At 39.5% G+C, this 20,664-nt stretch overlaps 1 protein-coding gene across 2 annotated transcripts in view; it reads left to right on the forward strand.

Annotated features, from left to right (window-relative positions):
• The window catches only part of PARVA (parvin alpha), a 69,764-nt gene that overhangs the window by 23,476 nt on the left and 25,624 nt on the right, over positions 1-20,664 (forward strand). Inside the window, exon 1 of one of the 2 annotated variants that reach the window (XM_030039360.2) lies at positions 9,746-9,875. The exons of the other annotated variant lie outside the window; for it this stretch is intronic. Coding sequence (XP_029895220.1) covers positions 9,845-9,875 — 31 coding nt within the window. The 5' untranslated portion in view covers positions 9,746-9,844. Of the gene's footprint in view, positions 1-9,745; positions 9,876-20,664 lie in introns of those variants that run through there. 2 annotated transcript variants of the gene reach the window in all.

Genomic DNA, 20,664 nt, shown 5'->3' on the forward strand with positions numbered 1-20,664 from the left:
CCATTAAGTTGAAGTGAATTATGAAATACTTAACCCTCTTGTCTCCCCTCTGAAACACCAAGCCCACACATACCAGTTACGCACAGAGGCTTCTTGCAGAAAATTTTAGAGGGCTTTTTTTGTAGAAAAATGTGACGTGTGTTTGTCTCTAGTGTGGATTCCGGGATGTGTAAGATACAAGAGGGATAAAACCAGAAAATTAATTTCCTCGCACTCTGAATCCCTTGTCTCTCCAGGAGCTCTATTTTTACTGTTTTAAAAATGAATTTTGGATAAAAAAAACCACTGTAGGGTTCCACACTTTATTCAAGGAGTTAAAAGTCTGGAGCTGTGCTTGATGAGCCAGATGGTCTTTAACAGTAACATTGTTCATATTGTTTAGATTATCCTGTTGCAAGTACAGTGCCTCCTTTACCTTTTATGGAAGAAAGTGTGGAAAATTGACCACAGATGTAAGTAACCAAGAATGATGGCTGAGGCAATTCTTACCAGGCCTCCCTCTCTAACACGCCTGATCCTGCAGATAAAAATAAATAGAGAAATGTGAGGCAGCATGAGAAATATCTAGTGTTACCTATTTAAGTGTTTAATTTGAGCTCTGTGAGCTACTAAAATCTTTATTTTCTTAGACTGAGATTTCTTCATATTGAACTGGTTTCAGTCTCTCAGTGTAGGCAGCCTGAATGTAGATTTTTATCCAGGTACTAAATAGCACATCATTATATATTTTTTCCATCCTGGTTGAAAAAAGGGGGTGGGAACAAGCCAACTACACTGACCTCAAACACAGTTTATGGTCCAAAAATCTTCATGAGAAGATTGGTACCCATTTTGTGCTGTAATGAGAGAGCACAAACTCCCCATTAATATTGATTTGATTGGTATCAGAAGCAAAGGCTGTGCCAAATTAATTAGAGGTAGCTCATTGTTACTCCTAATAATGGACTGCTGAGTTTGTGAAGCATCTTGCAAGACAGTTCCAGATTGAAATAAACTTTTTTAGACAGGTAGCTCTTTTGTGCAGTATCTGGAATTGGAAGGCTCAGTGCTTAAACAGAACAAAGGGAAAATGCTACAAATGAAAGCAATAAAGCCCTGTTTTATAAAATCCTTTTGTCTCCTATCACTTTTCTTTCTCTCCCTCATTTCCTTCCTCTTATTAGGAGCTGCTGTCAAACTGCATTTACTTATGGCAAGTGGTTCCCTTCGGAGCCCCTAAGCTGATATCGCTGCATTTGCATGCAGGTGCTACCGTGGCGGAGCACAGCTTCTCGCCTGCCCTTGTCCCCCTGCCCTGGCAAAGCAAAGAGAGCTGTAATTACAAACCAACAGGTTTACTGTGTGAGGGCCCAGAAACTGAAAATTTCCTGTTTGTTTATCAACATGGGTTGGCTGGCTGGTACTCTTTAACAAGGTGGTAGATTCCTTTGACTATTAAAGGCAACATCTTCCCTTTATTACACTAAGCCTTGATTGATCCAGGAAATACTTTCTTTTGCCCGTGCAGTGCTTTTAAACTTAATTCTGACAGCATTGATTTCTAGAAGCATAGACTATCAGATTCTCTTTTTAATATATTTTCAAAGACTTTTTAAAAAATTGTCAGGAAGAAGTGTTTTACAGGAATCACAGGAGGTTGGAGATTATGCTGAGAACTACACAATCTAGGATGTAATGTAAAATCAGTGCTTAACACTGGAAACAGACTTCTAAGGCAAAGTTCAAACACTCAATTTAACGTGCCACTAAGTGGGACAAGAGAGAGTTAATAGTCCTTTTCATATTTTTGATACCTGCATTCAAAATATGATAAGTTGGATTGGCAGCATGGGGCACTGTTTTCATGGTTTACTTTCTGGTTCCGGTCCCTGCAGGATCTGGAAAAGTTCTATTGGACATACCAGCTCTGGCTCTGTGCCTGCAGTTGTAGGGTGGAGAAGGGGGAAGCCATGAAAGCACAGGTGGGGTGGGAGTGGCAGCAGCAGCACCAGAGTGGGAGAGTGGAAAAGTGACAACAAACAAGGGCCTTGGAGGGGGGATGGACAAGGTGACAGGATTGTTCAGGAGATGACCAGCTTGAATCAGGAAAAAGTGGTTGAGAGGAGAGCGATGCTGTGGCAAGCTAGTGAAGCTTAGGCAGGGTGGAGGACTGCTGCTGAAGTGGACTAAGCCTGTGTCTGGGAGCCAGCAGCCCTTGAGCGCTAATCCTGGTTGCGTTCTGAGGGTGCATGCAAATGCTCTTTTTTTCTCTGTTTTCTTGTCCATAAAGTAGTAATGACCATTATCTGCATCAAAGTTATATCATGAGGCTTAAAGCGCTGCAGTAGTTCTTAAACAGCAGAGATGTGTTGACCTTTGTTTGTGCCCACAGTTGATAGATGCTTACCTCAGTGACAAATTAAGGTTTTGCTTTCTTCTTCCTGTTAACACTACAGAGCAACCACAGCTATGGAAAAGGGTTTGGACACCATCCTGGCTACTACAACAGACTTGTTAACTTAATTGCAATTGGGCTGCACAAGTAACAAGGGGCAGGATTTGCCTGACATGCCCTGTAGTACTCATGAAAATGGGAACATTTGAAGAAAAACAGAAGCTTTCAGGTCCTTGGTTATGTCTGGAGACCTAACAGAAAAACTAGGATTAAGTTGTTCACAGATGTAACATTTTGTAGTAGAGTTCTAAAACTGATCAGCTCTGTTGGAGAGATCAGGTTTTATGCTTGAGCTGATCATTCAGCAGGGGAGCCTCACCTGCATTTTAACTCATTCAGACTAGAAATAAATAGTAAGATCAATTAAAGTCTGAATGTTTCAGAAAATAGTTTTAAAGCAAGGCTTTCCATGATGGGCACAGATTTCCATCTAGATTAAGCTGCCAACACATTATTCACAAGACCCCAGAGACTGCCCATTAGATAAAGCAGAACTATGGATCACTGTTAGTACTCTAGAGAAATAAGATGGAAAATTTCTCATTATCTGAGCAGGACTAGTTGAAGAGAGCACACAGGAAGAACAACAGTGGCACACAATACAGTCAAGACTGATGTGCGAGACACTTTACTTTTGCTGTCATAAAATATCCTACAGAGGCATGTGCTGAAGACACAGAGCCCTGTAGATTTTAGCTGTGGAGATAGATTTTTGCACCTTTACTCAATGAAGGGATTATTTGTTAAATTTTACAGGAAGAAGGCAAAGAGTGCATAATCAGTTGCAGCTAACCAATACAGTAATTCCTAACTTGGTCCTTAGAGGGTAAAGTCAGTGTATCTATATCTAGATGAGTAAGTACCGTGGTTCTTATAGACCTGGATCACAAAGGAGAGAAATGATCTCTTTCAAGTCAGTGAGACCTTCTTGTAATCTTTCAAGTGTTGTGATACAGGTCAAATAGACTGTAGAAAACACAGGTTTGTGGACCCAAAAACCCAACTAAGAATGTTTGGAGAAACAGAAAAGTAGCCTCTTTGCTAGCTCTCTTCAAAGCAGACTATGAATTCAGGTAGAGCCTTGTAAGACACACAGGGAAGTGTTAGGTTACCCAGATACTGACCATCAGATTGGTCCTAGAATGGACCATGTGCTTTGAACCCTGGCACTACCATTTCAGGGATTAAAATCTAGATCTCAAAGATGTAGAATAAGTACCAGGTTTACACAGTGGGTTGTAGAGTTACCTTTTATCTCACCATTCCAGAGTGTGCCCACATAATAGAAGTGCTGTAAACTCTTGGAAATAGGCTGTCCAGTTCACTGAAGCTTTCATGCAATTCTGTAGTAGCCTACAGAAGTCTAGAAATAATTCTGTTTCGTTTGGAGTTGCCTCAGTGGGCGTTAGTCACTGGTTTTGATCAGCAGGATGGCAGCAAAACAGTAGCGTGTGTACTAATTATTTTATCTGAAAAACTAATTGAAAGTTAGGTTACTGAATGGAATCAGTGTGTGCATGCGATGGGTGAGAAGATCTCTGTTTTTCTGGTGCCTATGTGGTATTTTGACTTGTTGCTCTTCATCCATTTATAAACATAGGACTTGAGGAGTGAAGCTGTGCTGCAGAGGGGCTGTGAATAGAGATAGTGCTTTCTCAGCAGGACATGATCCCTAGGCTCTAACGAGCATTACTTGATTTGTAGAACAGACTAAGGTCTTCTGATGAACAGCACTATGTAAATATTAGATACTTTTATTTTTAAAGTGGTATATCCTACTACTTCTTGTTTCTGACAGATATGCTGGGAATTTCCTTTTTCACAAACAATGCCTGTCTTGGTAGAAGCCGGTTTCCATGACTAAAACTATGATGAGAACATCAACCTAGTATGGTTCCAGGAATAACCTACACATCAGCTATACTCTGCCAAGAGCACAGAGACTGGTTATTGAGATGAATGGTTTTGGTTAATATGCACCACAAGGTAGAAAAAAAAGATACCTATATATTTTGGTTCATAGACAATTATCAAGAAATTGTGTATGGAGAAAAATAATGTATGGTTGGGGAATAGAAATATAAGCCTTGAACTTCCTATCCTGAAAATATAAATCACTGCAAGTTATAAAGCACTTGCATGACTCATATGCAGAGGTCATAGACCAAATTTGCTGATGGAGGCAGGATGAAACAAATTCGGCTGCATTTTTATGATATTTTTCCTGCTGCTCTTAGCTTTTTATTTACCCAAAGTAATACAATTTTCCAGAGAAGTGTAACAGCTCCAACATATGGAACTGCTATCCAGTTCACTGCTTAGGTGCAAAACTGCATGGGAACAGTGGTGTGTCAATAAATAGCTTACTGCATGTCAGGGAAAGTAGTCTCTCAGGAACCATATTGCCAGCTTGGCAGCATTCTAGAAAAGGAGATCTCAAGATGGAATTGGTATATTAATGCAGTTTAGTGAATAGGACCCAGGCCTAGAGGAAATCCAACTCAAGTAACGTGAAGAGTAAATGGAAGGCAGAGAGAGAGTAACAAGAAAGAGGGGCTTGTTAATGCACAGGTCTATAAATCAATGGGTTTTTCCCCTTACTCTGGCACAAACTTTGAGTCAATTTTGGACATCCTTGTAAATCAGTACACCGTAGTTTTTCACTTGAGGAACAATATCATAACACTGAGTAAGCTATTTGGTAACCAATTGTGCTGCCTTTACTCTTGCTAAGTAATATTTTTGTGCCGCAAGAGAAATCAGCAGGAGTTGTGATTTAGGTCTGATCTGCATACTAGTTTTATGCCGCTGAGATTCTGCTGACTTTGAGGTTGTTTCTGTATTTTCAGTAGCATTGCTGACGTTTAGATTTTGATCCAGCATAACTTAGAAAATGAGCGTAATTCCTGCATTCATTTTAAAATGTCAGCACATAACACGTCAACAAGCCTGGCTCCAGTTGAAAGTTTTAGACCAGAGTGTGTCTTGATTTAATGGCATGGAATGAGACTTGCTTGTTAGGAGAGAGAGGCTGTATTATTGAGTGTTCCAAATGATCTGATTTTGTGTGTGTGTATGGTTGTACTAAAGATTTTGTTTATGATATAAGGCATAAAAAATTGTGTATGTTTATAGCTATAACATCATTCTCTTTCTCCTGTGTGTTTAGGGAAAAAGGTAATGGGCCTGCCTGCATTTAGTAACACTTGGACCTTGCAAGGTACACTACAAATAATAGTAACATACTGGGGGAGCTGTAGTCCCTCAGGACCTTGTCAACATATTTTTAGCCATTTGTCAGTTATATTATAGGTGAACTGTGTCATGTCAATGGTATTTTATTTTTGTCAACAGTCTAATTTTTTGCATTTGCCACCTAGGTCTAGTTGGAATTGCCCCTTTTGAATGAGATTTGTCAACATTCACCTGTGTTATTTGGGAAGGACACAGTTTGATAGTTTGCATGTCTAAAAATATAATTCTGGTATCTACCTCCTCCCTTTACATTACGCAGTCTGTTTTGGAATTTTTCATTTCTGGATTTTAGCCCTGGTGAATGGGGAAGGGAGGTTAAGCGTCACCCTTACCCCCAAAGCCACCCCTGAAATCCCAGATGCCAGCCTTATGTCATACTTTTGAGGACTGAGGAAGACACAAAGGCAGTCTGGAGACACCTCTTTCCTCACTGCAGTTGTACACCAACAGACTTTGGCACTGCCAGACATCTGACCAATAATTTCTTGGTAACCGAGCATTTTATGCGACTCCCAGTTTGTATGACTCTTGTTTCTGTTTATGTATAACATACGAGTTCTGTCGTCTCATCTTCCATTTATGTGATTCCTGGCATTTTAAGTTCAAGTAGATTAGATTTAGACTTTTTGTAATGAATCTGCATCATTTTGTGTTCTGCATACTCCTGAAATAGCCTAGGGGAACCTGATAGACACGATTTATGTGTATCATTTAGAGACATAAGAAAGCATCTGATTGGTTTCGTCTTTCTTTTGTTAGCTCTTTCCTATAATTCTAATCACCATTTTACTGTGGCATTACACTATTGAGGAAAGTGTGATTTTTCAAAGATAGGATGCTTGCCATATTTAGAAGTGGTAGTACTTAAAGGAAAATGGCTTGGAGGTCTTTACAGCAGATTTTCTCCTGCTGATTCTAGTGGTAGCTCAGATTGTAGTTTGCAAGGTAGAAATATATCTGACATGTATTTCACCAACAGTAAGTTTAATTCATCCATTTCTGGTATTATTTCCTGACTTCAACAGAATACGATATGGGTAGGATGCTTCTGTGCAGCACTGAGCTCTACTGCTGAAAAGCAGTTTGTGTGAAAGCAGAAATGGATGCTGATACTGCAGTGCATTGCGTATGGCAAAGGAGAAGGACTGACAAGATTTGGCAATGTTTATTACTGTGGTGGTGAGATACTTGGAGTCTACTACATGGCTCCTAGGTCTCTGTCACTTTTGCACAGAGCAGAATGAAGGAGACAGAAGCATTGAGGACCTGGCCCTGTAATTTTCTGATTGAAATCAATCAGTATAAGCAGTAAGCCAAATTCTGTTCTGATATCAATCAGTGCTCTTCTGTTGGCTTTGGTAAGGCTGTGCCCATTTGCAGTAGCTGAGAATTAGGCTGTTGCTCCCCTCCCAACCTTTCTGATGACTTAACACAATTTTTTAAACATAAAAATCTTGTTTCAGGTCTGGGTTGTTGGCTTATATGTTTAAATTGGAGGCATGTCAGTCCTCATGTAATCAACACTTTGAAGAAGATCCATGAATGAGGTTAGGTAAAAATACTTTTTTTTTTTTTTTTTTTTTTTTTTTCCTACTACTATCTGGATTTTCTCAGAACCTAGATAATTTTATCCCATTTGCATCAAAGATGCAGGTAACTTTAGAATCCTGCATCTGTATTGTTTCTAGGGAAGCAAAATAAAATTACAAATGACAGTAATTGACATTACATGCTTTAATTAAATTTCCTCCTCTGTGAACCAAAACCTTTTAACCAAGTATTGCAGTGCTATTTCTGTATTTATTTGTTACATGGGTTAATGTGCTATGTGGCAGATACGGTATTTATCCATTTTCACAAATTAAGCTATCAGTGTCATGTTGCCTTTGAATTGTTTCCTGTACTGATGGCCAAAACCGCTTGAAAAAGGCTTTAGTCCTCCCTGGCTATACTTCTGTTTTTACAAAGCTGAAAATTGCGGGGTTGAAAGTGAACCCTTAGGAACAGTTTGGGAAACTCTAGGCCCAAAGCATCTTACCAATGTGCTGTTTTTTTCCCTGCAGTGATCTCTGCTAAGGGAAAGGGGAAGTGCACAGGTTTTTTGAATGATGGTTTTGTTGTTGTTATTGTTAGATTACAGGAATTAGAAATTAACTCTCACTTGAATTTATGTTTGTGGCAAGTGAAAATGGATTACAGAGATTATGATTAGAAATTCCTCTACTTGGTCGCTGAGCTATGCACTTCAGACCTGCTATTGTCAACTTCTTGCCATGTTATGCCCTCTGAGAAAGCAGCTCTGCTTTAGCTAATTTGCAGCTTTCTTACCCTACTCTAACTGCCCCTATTAGAACAGTTTACCTGGACATGATCTTTTGGCTGCTACTGTAGATACAAAAACTCATAATAAAAAAACCCCACCAACTTTCATTTACTGTTTTTGTAAAATTGCTATTTTTGTGCATGTAAAAAAGTGCCACTTTATAAATAGGTATAAATAATTACTTATAAAATAGGTTGAATTGATGATGCATGTTGCTGTGGCTTCAGACTTTGTGAATTTTCTTAACATATAATCATCTTCAGCATACTTCTTGTTGTTTCAAGTGGAGCCTGGTTTTCCTTTAGCTGTACTTACCTCCCAAATGGGATTGCCATAATAAAGTATCTGGGACACTTATGGTTCTATTCAGAAGTTAAGAAAAGGAAAGCTTGGTAAAGAACTGCCAGCTCAGTATTGTCCTGTAACTGAATGCTGTTATTCAGCAGTTCAGCAATCCAGTTTCCCAGTGCCAGAAAGCAATGGGACTCCAGGAGTCAGGATGGGGACCCCCATTACTACTTGTGAGTACAGCATGAAATAGGGCTGTTGATGGGGAAGGGCTGCTTTTAGGACTGACCCAGAAGCTGCAGATGGATGTGCATCAGAGATTCCTTAAAACTGGTGAAGAATGTGAGTTCAGAACAGTGATGAGAGCTCTATGTCTTTTTCTGCAAGGAATCACATCTGATACGAAACCTGGGGGAGGAATGTTCCTTAGCACAGCTGAATAACCCCAAACAATAAATACCTCTCAGTTCTCCATACTTGCCTTTTGGCACTGGTATTTTAAGTTAAGTTCAATTGGAAGCTAGAAAGGTAACCACTTTCCACAACTCAGAAATAAGCTAGGGAAGTGTCACTTCCCTCATCCTGCACCAAGTTGAAACAGACACTTAAACATTTTACAGCTTCTGAAAAATTTTAGTCTGTAGAAAACTTCATAGCAATTTGATTTTTAGCCTGAGTAAGTAATTGCTTTAGATTATCTTTTAATTACTGTCTGTCTTCGGAAGGATGCATAGCCTATAAAACTAGTTCATTTCTTACCAGTAGTTTTTTATTCTTTTGATGGCTCGTACCTCTCCTTTCTTCCGTTTAGCTTTTTATATGCTTTTACCTGTTTTAGAGCTTAATCCTCCTTCCATGTGAGTTTTGCTAATTATTTCAGTAGGAAAGTATTTATAGAGAAAGGAGTACTGTGGTCAGGACCTGAATTTGGTAACATCACATGTGCATCTCAATTCTGGCAACAGGATTCAAGGATTCTGTAGCTCTTGTTGACCAGCCTTTGTTTCACCAAAAAAAAAAAAAGAAGGAAATTTCACTTCCAATATTGCCATGTCTGTGCCTAGACCTTTCCTATGCTTTGAGGGGAATTAATGACTTTATTCAATTGTAAGGGGAAAAGGTACAAGTTAACTACAGCAGAAATGGACTGCAGTTGGTAAAAACATGTGCTTTATGCTTGCTGTTTGAGCATTTTGTTCAGTTATACGACTGATAACAAAAGCACACAGTCAAAACTGCATCCTAGCATTCAGAATGCAACTTACCAAGCTGCAAAAAGCAGATTTAGTTTCTTTTGCAGATGGTCTATGAGTCTCATGTGGCATCATATTAAATTATATAGGCAGTCAGTCACTTGTTCTTAAGCGATGCTCTGAGCTGAGAGTTGAGATGTGCTTGGACTATTCTGTTGGAAAACAGGCTCCAAAGCTAATACAGCTTCTCTGAAGAGCAGCAGCAAAGTGGCCTGCATAGCAAGGGGCTTCAAAGACCTTACAGACTGCAGTTTTCCCTGTGATGCACTATGAGGGTGGCCCAGGGACCCTATGATGGGCTGTGGAGCATTTTGCCCTAAAGGTAGGAGACTAGACCAACTCATTCAGTTATTTTTCATCTTCGTTTCTGTGATACTTTAGGAGTATTGTTTTCTGACCTTATATTTTTGCAATGGTAAGTTATTTTTGTTTTGTAATATTTTGAAGATAAGAATGGGAGTTTATTTTCTTCTTGCCCTTGCCAGACTTTGTTTTTCCTGGGTAAAAGAGGAAGAAAATACAGCAGTTTGTTAATTTTGTATGCTATTCCATGAAAATATTTCTGCAATACGAGTGTGATAGAATTAGCTGTTTCATGCTAGTGGTATTTCATATGTTTCTGTTAGCTTCAGTGTGGTACAAATTCAATCCTTAAGTAATACTGGATACAGTGTGAAAATAGTGATTTTTATTAGCTGAATTTCCACTCAGGGAAAATTGTAATTTGTAGTCAAAAGCATGCTTGAGATAGCAATTTTCAAATAGGCTATGTGTCATACAGTAGGTAAGTTTTAATATTCATGCTTATTAAAATGAAAATTTTGTAGTACTAAACACTTTCTAATAGGAATGTTAACATAAACTCATTTATGACAACAACTGAAGGCTGCAGATTATATCTGGGAAACTCTGAATGTGTTAGTACTATGAAGTAAAACCCATTTAAGGTTATTTACTTGGACAATTGAATTGCAATTTTTGGTGTGTTCACCTGTGAAGTAGGAAATACTGCCACAGCTACTATTGCTATGAATGTTTTGCATGCTGAAATTGATACATTGGTAATGACAGCAACCCCTGAAATGCACTGAAGAGGTAGGAGTTTACACAGAGGTGTTTCCCTTGTCTGACAGCGCTTGACAGGTGGTAGCAAGTGCTGCTCTGAACGTACAGCTTGTTTGAGATACCTTGGGAAAGACTGTTGAGATGCATGTACAGTTCAGAGCTGTGGGTTTACCCTTACAGTGCTGGTGCTTGCATTGCTTGCAACTTGTTTCCTGATAAGAAACACGTTAACATCATAATCAGATGGACAGTTCAGTAAGGTAATTTTTTTGAGACAGGGCATTTCAAAGTTGGAGCAGCTGTCTGAGTTTTATAAGGAAATGAGCAAGATCAGGAATGCACAGGAGGGTACCAGGCAGTGCCTGTGAAAAGCAAGGCACAGGGCTGGATGAAAATCATGACTACTGGTTATATGAAAAGAAGAGTGTTCTCTTTACTATGATACGGGTTTGGGAGGCAAGAGGTGTGGGTATTCCTGTCCATTCTACATCAGGCTAAGTGTAACATTATAGACAGGTTTTTTAAGGCTGTATTTTTAAGTGCCTAGCTTCCGTTTTACAAGGGCAATGTGTGTTTCCAGAAAGGAAACATTAAATGTATCCCTTAATCTAGAAGTGCATCACTTTCTATGCTGCAGAATGGGGATAATGCTGTTTTCTTCTGTTGGTGGGATGTTAAACGAATTAATTCTGATTAAGGGATTTGAGAACCTAGACTGGAAAGTGTTGATTTAGTTCCTGTGCAAGTTGAGAACTAACTCTGCTTTCCTAAGCCAAACGTAGCTTCCAGTTCGTGCTACCAAAGAAGTCCTGTCTTGCATCATCTTCATCTTACACTTTTGTGTAAATGTGTTTTAGGAGAATACCACAGCCATACGATTGATCCCACCACACTGTGATTTATGCCAGCTGACTGAAGTCCTCCCTCTAGGCAGGGGTTGCCACAGCCCGTGGCAATTCCTCTCTGTCCCTGAAATGACACTTGACGCTGTATGGCTGGGTAAGAACAGGAGGGCTTCCACACATCAGATCTGCATCTTGATGATGCACACTCATATGAAATAAGGATGGGGAAACAAGTTTACAGTTTCTGTAGTCCTTGCTGTAACAGTCCAAGCCTGAAGTTTTTCTGCTGTCAAATGCACGCTAACCTCCACGTTGGTCAAGAGAACCCCAAAGGGTCGTTATTCTTCAGTATGCTAGAAGATATATTTCTGCCATTTTAAGGTTTCAATTTTCTGCCCTTCACCCAATCCAGCCCGTTTTCTTTAAGAATGTAGCTGCATTTCTCTTCATCCAGCCAAAGCCACAGCCTAGTTTTTCCATGTTGAAGGCCGGTCTTTAGACCCCAGTTCCCAACTTAGATCCTGATTCTGTCCTTGACAAGAAACTTCAGTTCCCTAGGACACACTGCAGAGACTTTTAGAAAATATCTGTGTGTTAGGCACAAATATTAAACGTAGCAAGAAATTGAAAACCCTTAAAATGGAGGGGGGGAAAGAATTAGATGTCACAAGTCAATTCTCATTTGTTGTACTGAATCTGAGAACCATGGTTAGATGCTCAGGATTGATGCAAAGAGAGCAAAGCATGGACGGCAAGCTACCAGTTATGCAGATAAGTAATACATCTGCATATTTGTATCCGTTATTATTTTAATTTCTTTGGGTCACCCTTATCCCATCTTCCTTGTGTTTGCTATTTGTCCAGCCTTGGTGTCACCCGCAGACTTTATCTTGGTTGACTTTGTGTCATGGTTTAACCCCAGCTAGCAGCTAAGCACCACGCAGCTGCTCGCTCACTTCCCCCCCCATCCAGTGGGGTGGGGGAGGGAATCGGGGGAAAAAAAAGTAAAACTCGTGGGTTGAGATAAGAATGGTTTAATAGAACAGAAAAGAAGAAACTAATAATGATAATGATAACACTAATAAAATGACAATAGTAATAATAAAAGGATTAGAATATGCAAGTGATGCACAAGGCAATTGCTCACGCCTCACTGACTGACGCTCAGTTACTCCCCAAGTGGCGATCCCCCCAGCCCCACTCCCCCCAGTTTATATACTGGGCGTGACATCACAAGGTATGGAGCATCCCTTTGGCCAGTTTGGGTCAGCTGTCCCGGCTGTGTCCCCTCCCAACTTCTTGTGCCCCTCCAACCTTCTTGCTGGCTGGGCATGAGAAGCTGAAAAATCCTTGACTTCAAACTAAACATTACTTAGCAACAACTGAAAACATCAGTGTGTTATCAACATTCTTCTCATGCCGAACTCAAAAACATAGCACTATACCAGCTACTAGGAAGACAATTAACTCTATCCCAGCTGAAACCAGGACACTTTGATACCAAAGAAAGATCTTGAAGCATGAGGAGCTCTCAGAAGATGTTAAGGTGGTTTTGGTTTTGTTTTTTCCTTCTGGGAATTAGAAATACTTGGCCACTTACTACAAATCTTTTGATCCTTTGTCACAAAGTCATTCCTTGAAGATGACCAGATGCTTATATTAAAACACAAGCAGCTCTAGGAACTACAGTTTGAAAATACTGGCCATGTGTGATACATAAACCAATTTGCAATCCCTGAAAAGGAACTTTAACTTTCCAGTAAATGTAGTCATTTTTCTAATTCTTCCAAGAAGAAGTAGTCATCTAGATTACTGAGATGCAGTGGGTCTGACACCTAATTTTTTCTCCTTCAAAAACAAGGCTTATATACACAAGAAGAAAAGAGCAAGAAATTCAGGAAATCCTCAGCTTGCTACTAGTGTGCCCTCACATTCCTAAGAACTATTTTTGGGTTTTCTCTTAGGAATAGCTAGAACTTGTTGAGCTGGGAAAGACTTCTTGGAACAGATCTTTGGTTTTGTCTTTTCTGCATGAGCGCCTCTTGTTGATGTTGGAATAGCTACTATTAGCTGGTTGGTGATTCAGAGAACGAGGCAAGTCAGTCCTATAAAATCAGCTTCTCCACAGTATTTGGAAAAAACTGTTGCAGCAAGCTGGTAGGCATATAGGATTAACAATTGCCTCCACTTGCTTTGGCCGAGGACTACGCCAAGAGGTCTGTCTGACCCTCTTCTGGATGTTGCTACCTGCAGATCTGTTATAACTTGAGAAATATCAAAATATTGGTGAGGAGAATACAAATGCTCTCCCTTCTGTCTCCATATAGCCCCAAGCACTCCATGTAGTTCTGACATATCTCAATAAATCAGTTCTGATATCTCTCAATAAATCTCAATAAATTGGAAATCTTAGCTGTCAAAGGATTTGTTTCAATAAAATATTTTGCATTTAGGGATACCGTGTGCAGACCAGCTAACAACCTGTAGGTATCTTTTGCACAAAGACCCTACCAACATATCTGAGGCTGTTTGAGGAGTTTTCAGGCTGGGATCAGATTCAGCGCAGCACATTTTGATAAGGACTTGGAGTGGTCACAGCATTTCTCATATGCATGGCTTGTTCTTCAGTGAGGGAAAGAAAATCAGTGTCACTTGAACTTCTGTCTGTATTTGTTCCCAACACTGTCTTTTGGGTTTTTTTCAGTGATATTTTAAACACTCCTATAGGGTGACAGGCTTTTCAAAACATCTGCAGATATAGCTTATGTATTTTAGAGGATGTGTTGAAGAAATGAATGGAATGACATCTGTGTGTTAGCTTGACACTGCACCACTTGTTACCTCTTAGAAACTACAGGAAAAATCTGAGAAGAAACTTCATCACAAATGAAATGTGAAAGCATGTAAGGCTTAATGAAGCTACTTGTGGCATGGTGAAGAAAATCATGTGTTCTCTTTAAAAGGGTCGAGTTTGCTCCCTATTTTGTTGTTGTTTTTTACCTACTCAGACCAGAGATCTGTCTGTCTATGGGGTTTTTTTCCCTTCTAATTGCAAAAAAGAAAGGAACAGCAAGCTAGTCACTGAGGTACTTCAGAGTAGCTTTGGACTTTAAAGAAGGTTCAAGGCAATAAGCATTTAATTTGTATTGCATACATGAAAATTAAATTATAGCATTTCTCCCATTCTTTTTTGTGAACAGCATTTCTCCCATTCTTTTTGTGTGTATGCCATGTTTGGTGTAATGGAGAAATGAGAAAAGAAAATAGATTCTTTTTTGGAGATTGGGTACTAAAGCAGTAACATTAAAGGCAGGCACATTGTTGTCAGCCAGTTTGCATATTTATTTACTTTTACAAATGGTTGGCTTGGAGTCAGCAGTTAATGGAATGAGAATGATGTTCCTGTACAGATCATTTCCTGAGAAACATTTTCAATTACAAACATATCTCTGCTTTTCTTTCCTCATTTGTTATGTCTTGGAGAATAAATGGGGAGTAGCATTTACAACTTAAGGTTTATGTTCTGAAGACAATTTTAACAATGATCCCCACATAAAAAGGCTCCTTTGTAGTTGCAGACATATGTTTATGATGTTTTGTGCTGTGAATATCAAATTTCTGGTGGACGCTGTGTCACACTCTGCAAACTTGTAAACATCTATAAATGCATTGGATCATTTTAGTACCATGTGTAATGCAGATTTATTGTCTTTTGTGTGGATTTCTTTTGTTTTGGAGTTAAAGCTGAGCTGCCAGAATCCATATTGGATGAGTTATGTATTCAAGAAAATTAGGCAGTACCATTTGAGATTAATATTTTCTTTTCCCTTTGTGGACTTATAAGATGCACACACACAAGCATTGGAAAATAACATTTTGCATGCATGTCCCAGAAAGCAATCACATAAGTTTGCTTGACTAAATAGTATCATTCTGTAAAAGCTTAAACTAATACTTTTTGAAAATGCTTTTGCTGTTTTTTCTCTCATTCTCTGACCATCTTAGGTAATTTGGATCTCTTTTCACATTTGCCAGTACAAGTTCAGAATTACTCCATTGGAATTATATCAGGCTATAAAACTGGAGTATGTGAGGGGGAATAGGAATCACACTGAGCCGGTGAGCTGGTATAAATCAGCATAAATCCACTGAAATCTGTGCAGATATAGTCATTTACACTCAAGCCTGCATTGAAGACTACCAAGTCTGTAGAAGAAGTAAAGCTGGTCGTGTGCACAAGTGGTTGTGAAAGCAAGCCATCACGGTCATGAGCATTTATCAGAAATTTGCACCCAGTAAAGAGAATATGAAACCAAAAATGATTCATTTAAATTTGGCTCAGCTATAATTGAGTGAAGATCTCTGTCTTATAGAAGAGCAGTAAAGACATTCCTTATTGAAAATCAGCACTTTTTTAAACTGGCTGTAATTTCTGGCTACATACATAAACATATATAACATATACATGCATGTTTGAATTTGGGTGTATATACAAATATCCAGTGTTACTCTGGCCATATGATGTCTGCAGCTAGCCTTCCAAGTTGTGCTCGTTCCAGGAAAGAGTAGCTTAAGATAGAGACACAGCACATAAAGCTACTGTCTACCATAGTAGTTTACAACATCAGGTAGTTTGTCCTTTGACTTTTTGTAGAAAGCTTAAACTCCTGGAGTCATGTGAATGTCAACAAATCTCAGCTTCCACAAAAAAAAACCCCTCCAAACAAACCAAAGTATTTGCAACCTTAAAAGTGGCAAAGACGACCTTGAATGAAAAACCCTTACATTAGAAAGGCAGTTAAAGAACTACAGAAGTGTGTATGTATATATTTATGTAGGTGTATATGCATATATTTAAATCTCCTGGTTTTGAAAGATTGAGGTTAGAAACATTGTGTCACTGTGTTCCTCCAACATTAGGATTCTAGTTAATCACAGACTTTCAGAATCGATCCATTAGGGTTGTAGCACTTGAGTAATTTTAGTTTTGTAAGTACGGAATCAATTACATGGAAAGACATGGCTGTAGCACTCCGAGGGGAGACCATTTAACACTACATCTTGCTGTATTTATTTTATGATTCTTTGGATAGATATGCTAAAATACGTCTAAACCACAGAGAGTGCATTGGGTGATGTGGCATTTCTGAGCTCAGTTAAATAATAAGATGTGTTTCATTCAAATCAGAATAACATTAAGCCCTGAATACTAAACAGGGCAGCAAAAAGCCTTCAGCACACAAAATAAACAAGTAAAAAACCCAAATGAAACTGTCTAATAAATACAATGTGGAGCAACAGGCCGCATGTACTAGAGGAATTAAGCCAATTTAAACCGTATGGGCAGTACTCCACTTTCAGATGTGCTCAGCGTCCAACAGTTGCAATGGCAGTTGGATGCATGCATCAAAGGGCAAAGTCTGGCTCAGAGCACCCGCGTGGATTTGATAGCATAGGTTTATGACCTTGTAATCCTAGAGCATCTAAACCAGTAAGAACTCTATCCAGCTTAAAATAGTTGCTGTAGTTGCTGTTGATACAAGCTTGTGGGCTCCCCAGCTCTGGGGCCAAATTTGGTGCTGGCATGATAGGAGGAAGTCTGTTGACAGCTGATAGCAGTGGAGTTGCACTTCATTACATCATAACAAATTTGGCATGTGGAGCCGAATCAGAAGTCTGAGCAGAAGTGTCCATTCCTTATCCAGAGTTAAAACCGGGACTTTCACATTGCCAATTCACAGAGATTTGTCTGGCCCACATGTAACTTGGTTGCTTTTAAGGGTCTTGCTTTAAAAGTACATTCAACCCCCAGTTCCACTCAGCATGGTGACTGTAAAAAAACCATGAAGGACTAGATTTTCCTCTCATGTCCAAAAGGATGTAGTCCTTAATCATGCCAATATAAGCACGACGCGAACAAGCTCCATGGTAGCTGATGCACTGGGCTGTATCTGGGCTGCAGCAGAGGGTGAGAACAGAAAGGTGCTCTTAACTCTAATTGCTGGGGTCATCCAGTGGCCAAGCATGCCCGATGTCAAGCAGACAACTCTGTGGATACTGTCCTTCAGAGGAACTGCTACAGGTCCTGGCAGCTGGTGTGCTATAGACGAACTGCTGCAGCTATGTCCCTTCCTCTCTTCCTGGGTCTTTACACTGTAAGACTCAGAGTGGAGGTCTTAGTGACGCTCCAAGTAATTCCTTGAAGTATTTCAAGAAATTAGATGATTTTATTGTCATTTCAGCTGCTGCAAAAATTGTCCCAAACCTGTGTGCTTTGTTTTTATTAAAATACTAAATTGCTGAAGTAATTTTCATGAAAATTAATTAAAAAAAATTAATGAAAAGCAGCTGAAAAATTGATTCCTCTGCTGAAACTGTAGTATGCAAACTCTTAACCTCAATCACATTTTTGTGGTTCCTCTATAAACACCTAAGTGTATAATAGTGGTTTGTCATGGAACTTTTTTGATGGAAATTCTTAGAAAGTGAGGCTATACTACATAATACATTTTCTCTCCCTTTACGTACAACTTGATATAATGCATGTGTTCTTACCTGCTCCTTTTAGTGCTATTGTTAATCTGTAGTTAATTCTTTTCCTCTTCAGTATTGGGAAAGAAATTTAAAAGATGCTATCAGGCTCAGGGTTTCTCCATCATGTTTTCTGCTTGTAGGGTACAGGAGGGCAGGAACCTTTATTATGGGACTAATACCAACCTTGGGCATGGGTTGTGCACTACAGAATGCAGTGGCTGAGGAGGAGCTGTCCTCTCTGGTAAACTGGATCCATCTGGGATCTTTGGATCATCCAGAGATGTATTGAGTAGGTTCTGCATACGGCTCAGGCAAGTGTGAGAAATGTGTGCAATTTGGGTGAGCTGCCTGGGGGAACAAGACCACCACTTGTGTATACCTGCGTACAGCAAGGCAGGACTTGGCGCCTGCTGTACAACAAATGTAACACTTGCAGTACATTCTAGAACAGATCAATGTATTAGTTTCTCATGTATATTTATTATTATTTTATTTGTATTTTATGTTCCCTTTCCATGCAAAGATATGGTGGTTTTTTGTTTGCTTTCTCTTATTTTCAGAAACTCTGGTAATATGATGAAGGTCATATTATTAAAAGTAGAATGTAATAGTTGTGCACATTGGAGGACAAACATGGGGAGGTTCAGTAGGCCTGTAAAGAATGCCTTACACAACAATCAGCCCTGAATTGTCCACTCCATCTCCCTGGAGAAGTGTCAGTGAGCTCTGCCCATGGGTCGCTCCCTTGAGAGAGGAGCCAAAAGCTTTCCCCACTGTCCGTCACTAGGGAAATGAGCTGACTGCTTCCTCCAGTGTGTCTTGCTCAAGCAGAGCATCCAGCCCTTCAGGATAGGAGAGCTCAGTGGAGCCAGTTGGCTTGAACAGATTTTATTTACTATGCTCCCTCTTGGGATTGATGTGAAAAAAACGTTTTCTGCCTAGGAACCTTTGTGCAGAAGTCCTCCATGAACTAAACATTTCAGAACAGAAGGACCTCCACATGGAAGTTTTCTACCCACTGATGTTTTTATGCCCATTCTGAACTAAAAAAAAAACAACAAAAAAAAACCACCCCAAAAAACAAACCCAAAGAGGTTAATAAAACCAACAATGATTTTCTCTAAGGAGTGCTAGCAGTTCAAAAAATTGCCATTAAGTGTAAACAGTTCCTGAGATTGTACATGCTAGAACAAATTCATCCTTGCAATAACTCCTCAGAACTCAATGGAGTTACATGAGGGATTAATTTGGTCCGTTGCTCTCAGCCATCAGTTTTAGAGGATATACAACAATCGAGGGAACTATTATTGTCAACATTATTTTACGACTCTTTAGAGCTGCTCAGTATTTGTATTTTACAGATACACAAGCAGGGTGAGTGTATGGGGTGAAGTTAGTGTTTCAGTAGTGAAGGTAGTGGATTTTTCAAAGTTATTTTTGTACAATTAAAAGTAATAAGCACTCTAACAGCCATTATTGCTATGAATCTTACACAGATGCCTGAATACAGCTATACAGACTCTTGAAATGTGCACAGGCATTTCATCTGGCAGAGCACAAAACATTTCACAGAGCGTAGAAAATATTTGGAAGGTCTTAAGTACTGTTATCACACCAACTGACTAATTATCACAGTGTTCATGTGAAACATAGCTGTACTTATTGCACACAGGAAGTTAAGGCAGAAAGGTAAAACTGTTTTCCAAAAGCTAAGTTACAAGGCAGTCATGGGGCCAGGAACAAAACACAAGACCTCTACTGTCACTTTCTACTTTTCTGTTTCCTCCAAACCGAAATTGTTTCTGTAATTTTCAAAATAAACTGAGGAAAGCTTCAGGTGGTAAACCTGAAATGTTAGATGGTGAATCTGCATCTGTGCATAAATCATGTATTTTAGTTCATGTCAGAACGTGTATACAGCTACCTGAATCTTTAGGACACATGTAGGATGGTTGATTTAAGTTATTAAGTTTAATCTCTGACTGGAACAGTTGTGCTAACAACCAGTTCTATTAAAGGTCTGTACACTGGAAAATGAGTGGTCAAAACAACATTACTTACTTGTCATTCATAAGACAGCGAGGCTCTTTTCCTGGTTTGGTAAATCAGGTTTGCACTGATTTCTTGGTTACACAGCAAGATACAAACTTGTCTGATCACCAAAGTGGTTGCCCTCCCTGCACAGTGCTATGTGTTCTTCCATAGCAGTAGGATTAGTGTATTGGCTTGTTTGTATTTATTCTCTTCTGTTATGGAGACAGTGAAGGAAGGGTTTTGTCTTTGCAACCCATTGAAGTTTGGGTCACCCAGAGGAATGAATGAAGTTGCTCTGAACTGTACCAGGTACAGAACCTGTATAGTACAGAACTAGTGGCGGGACTGCTTTTACACTTCTTCTCTGGATCTCTCTGTTCCTATGTTCTCAGAGCATGTATTACAAGAAAATTGATTTTTGCAGCATTAGGGGACTTTGGCTGAGTAAGAACTCATCCGTATTTCCTGACAACTGTGGGCATCTCCAGACTGTGGGATCTTGGATTACTTCCCCATTACTGCGTCCAAGCTCTTTCTCAACCTATGTCTGGACTCCACACTAAGGCGTTACTTATGAGGGTTCATTGTCTTACACCTGGGTCCTGCTGCCATGGTTTCTGCTAAAGAAAGGCC

Source organism: Aquila chrysaetos, chromosome 16 (assembly GCF_900496995.4).
Source record: "Aquila chrysaetos chrysaetos chromosome 16, bAquChr1.4, whole genome shotgun sequence".
NCBI lineage: Eukaryota > Metazoa > Chordata > Aves > Accipitriformes > Accipitridae > Aquila > Aquila chrysaetos.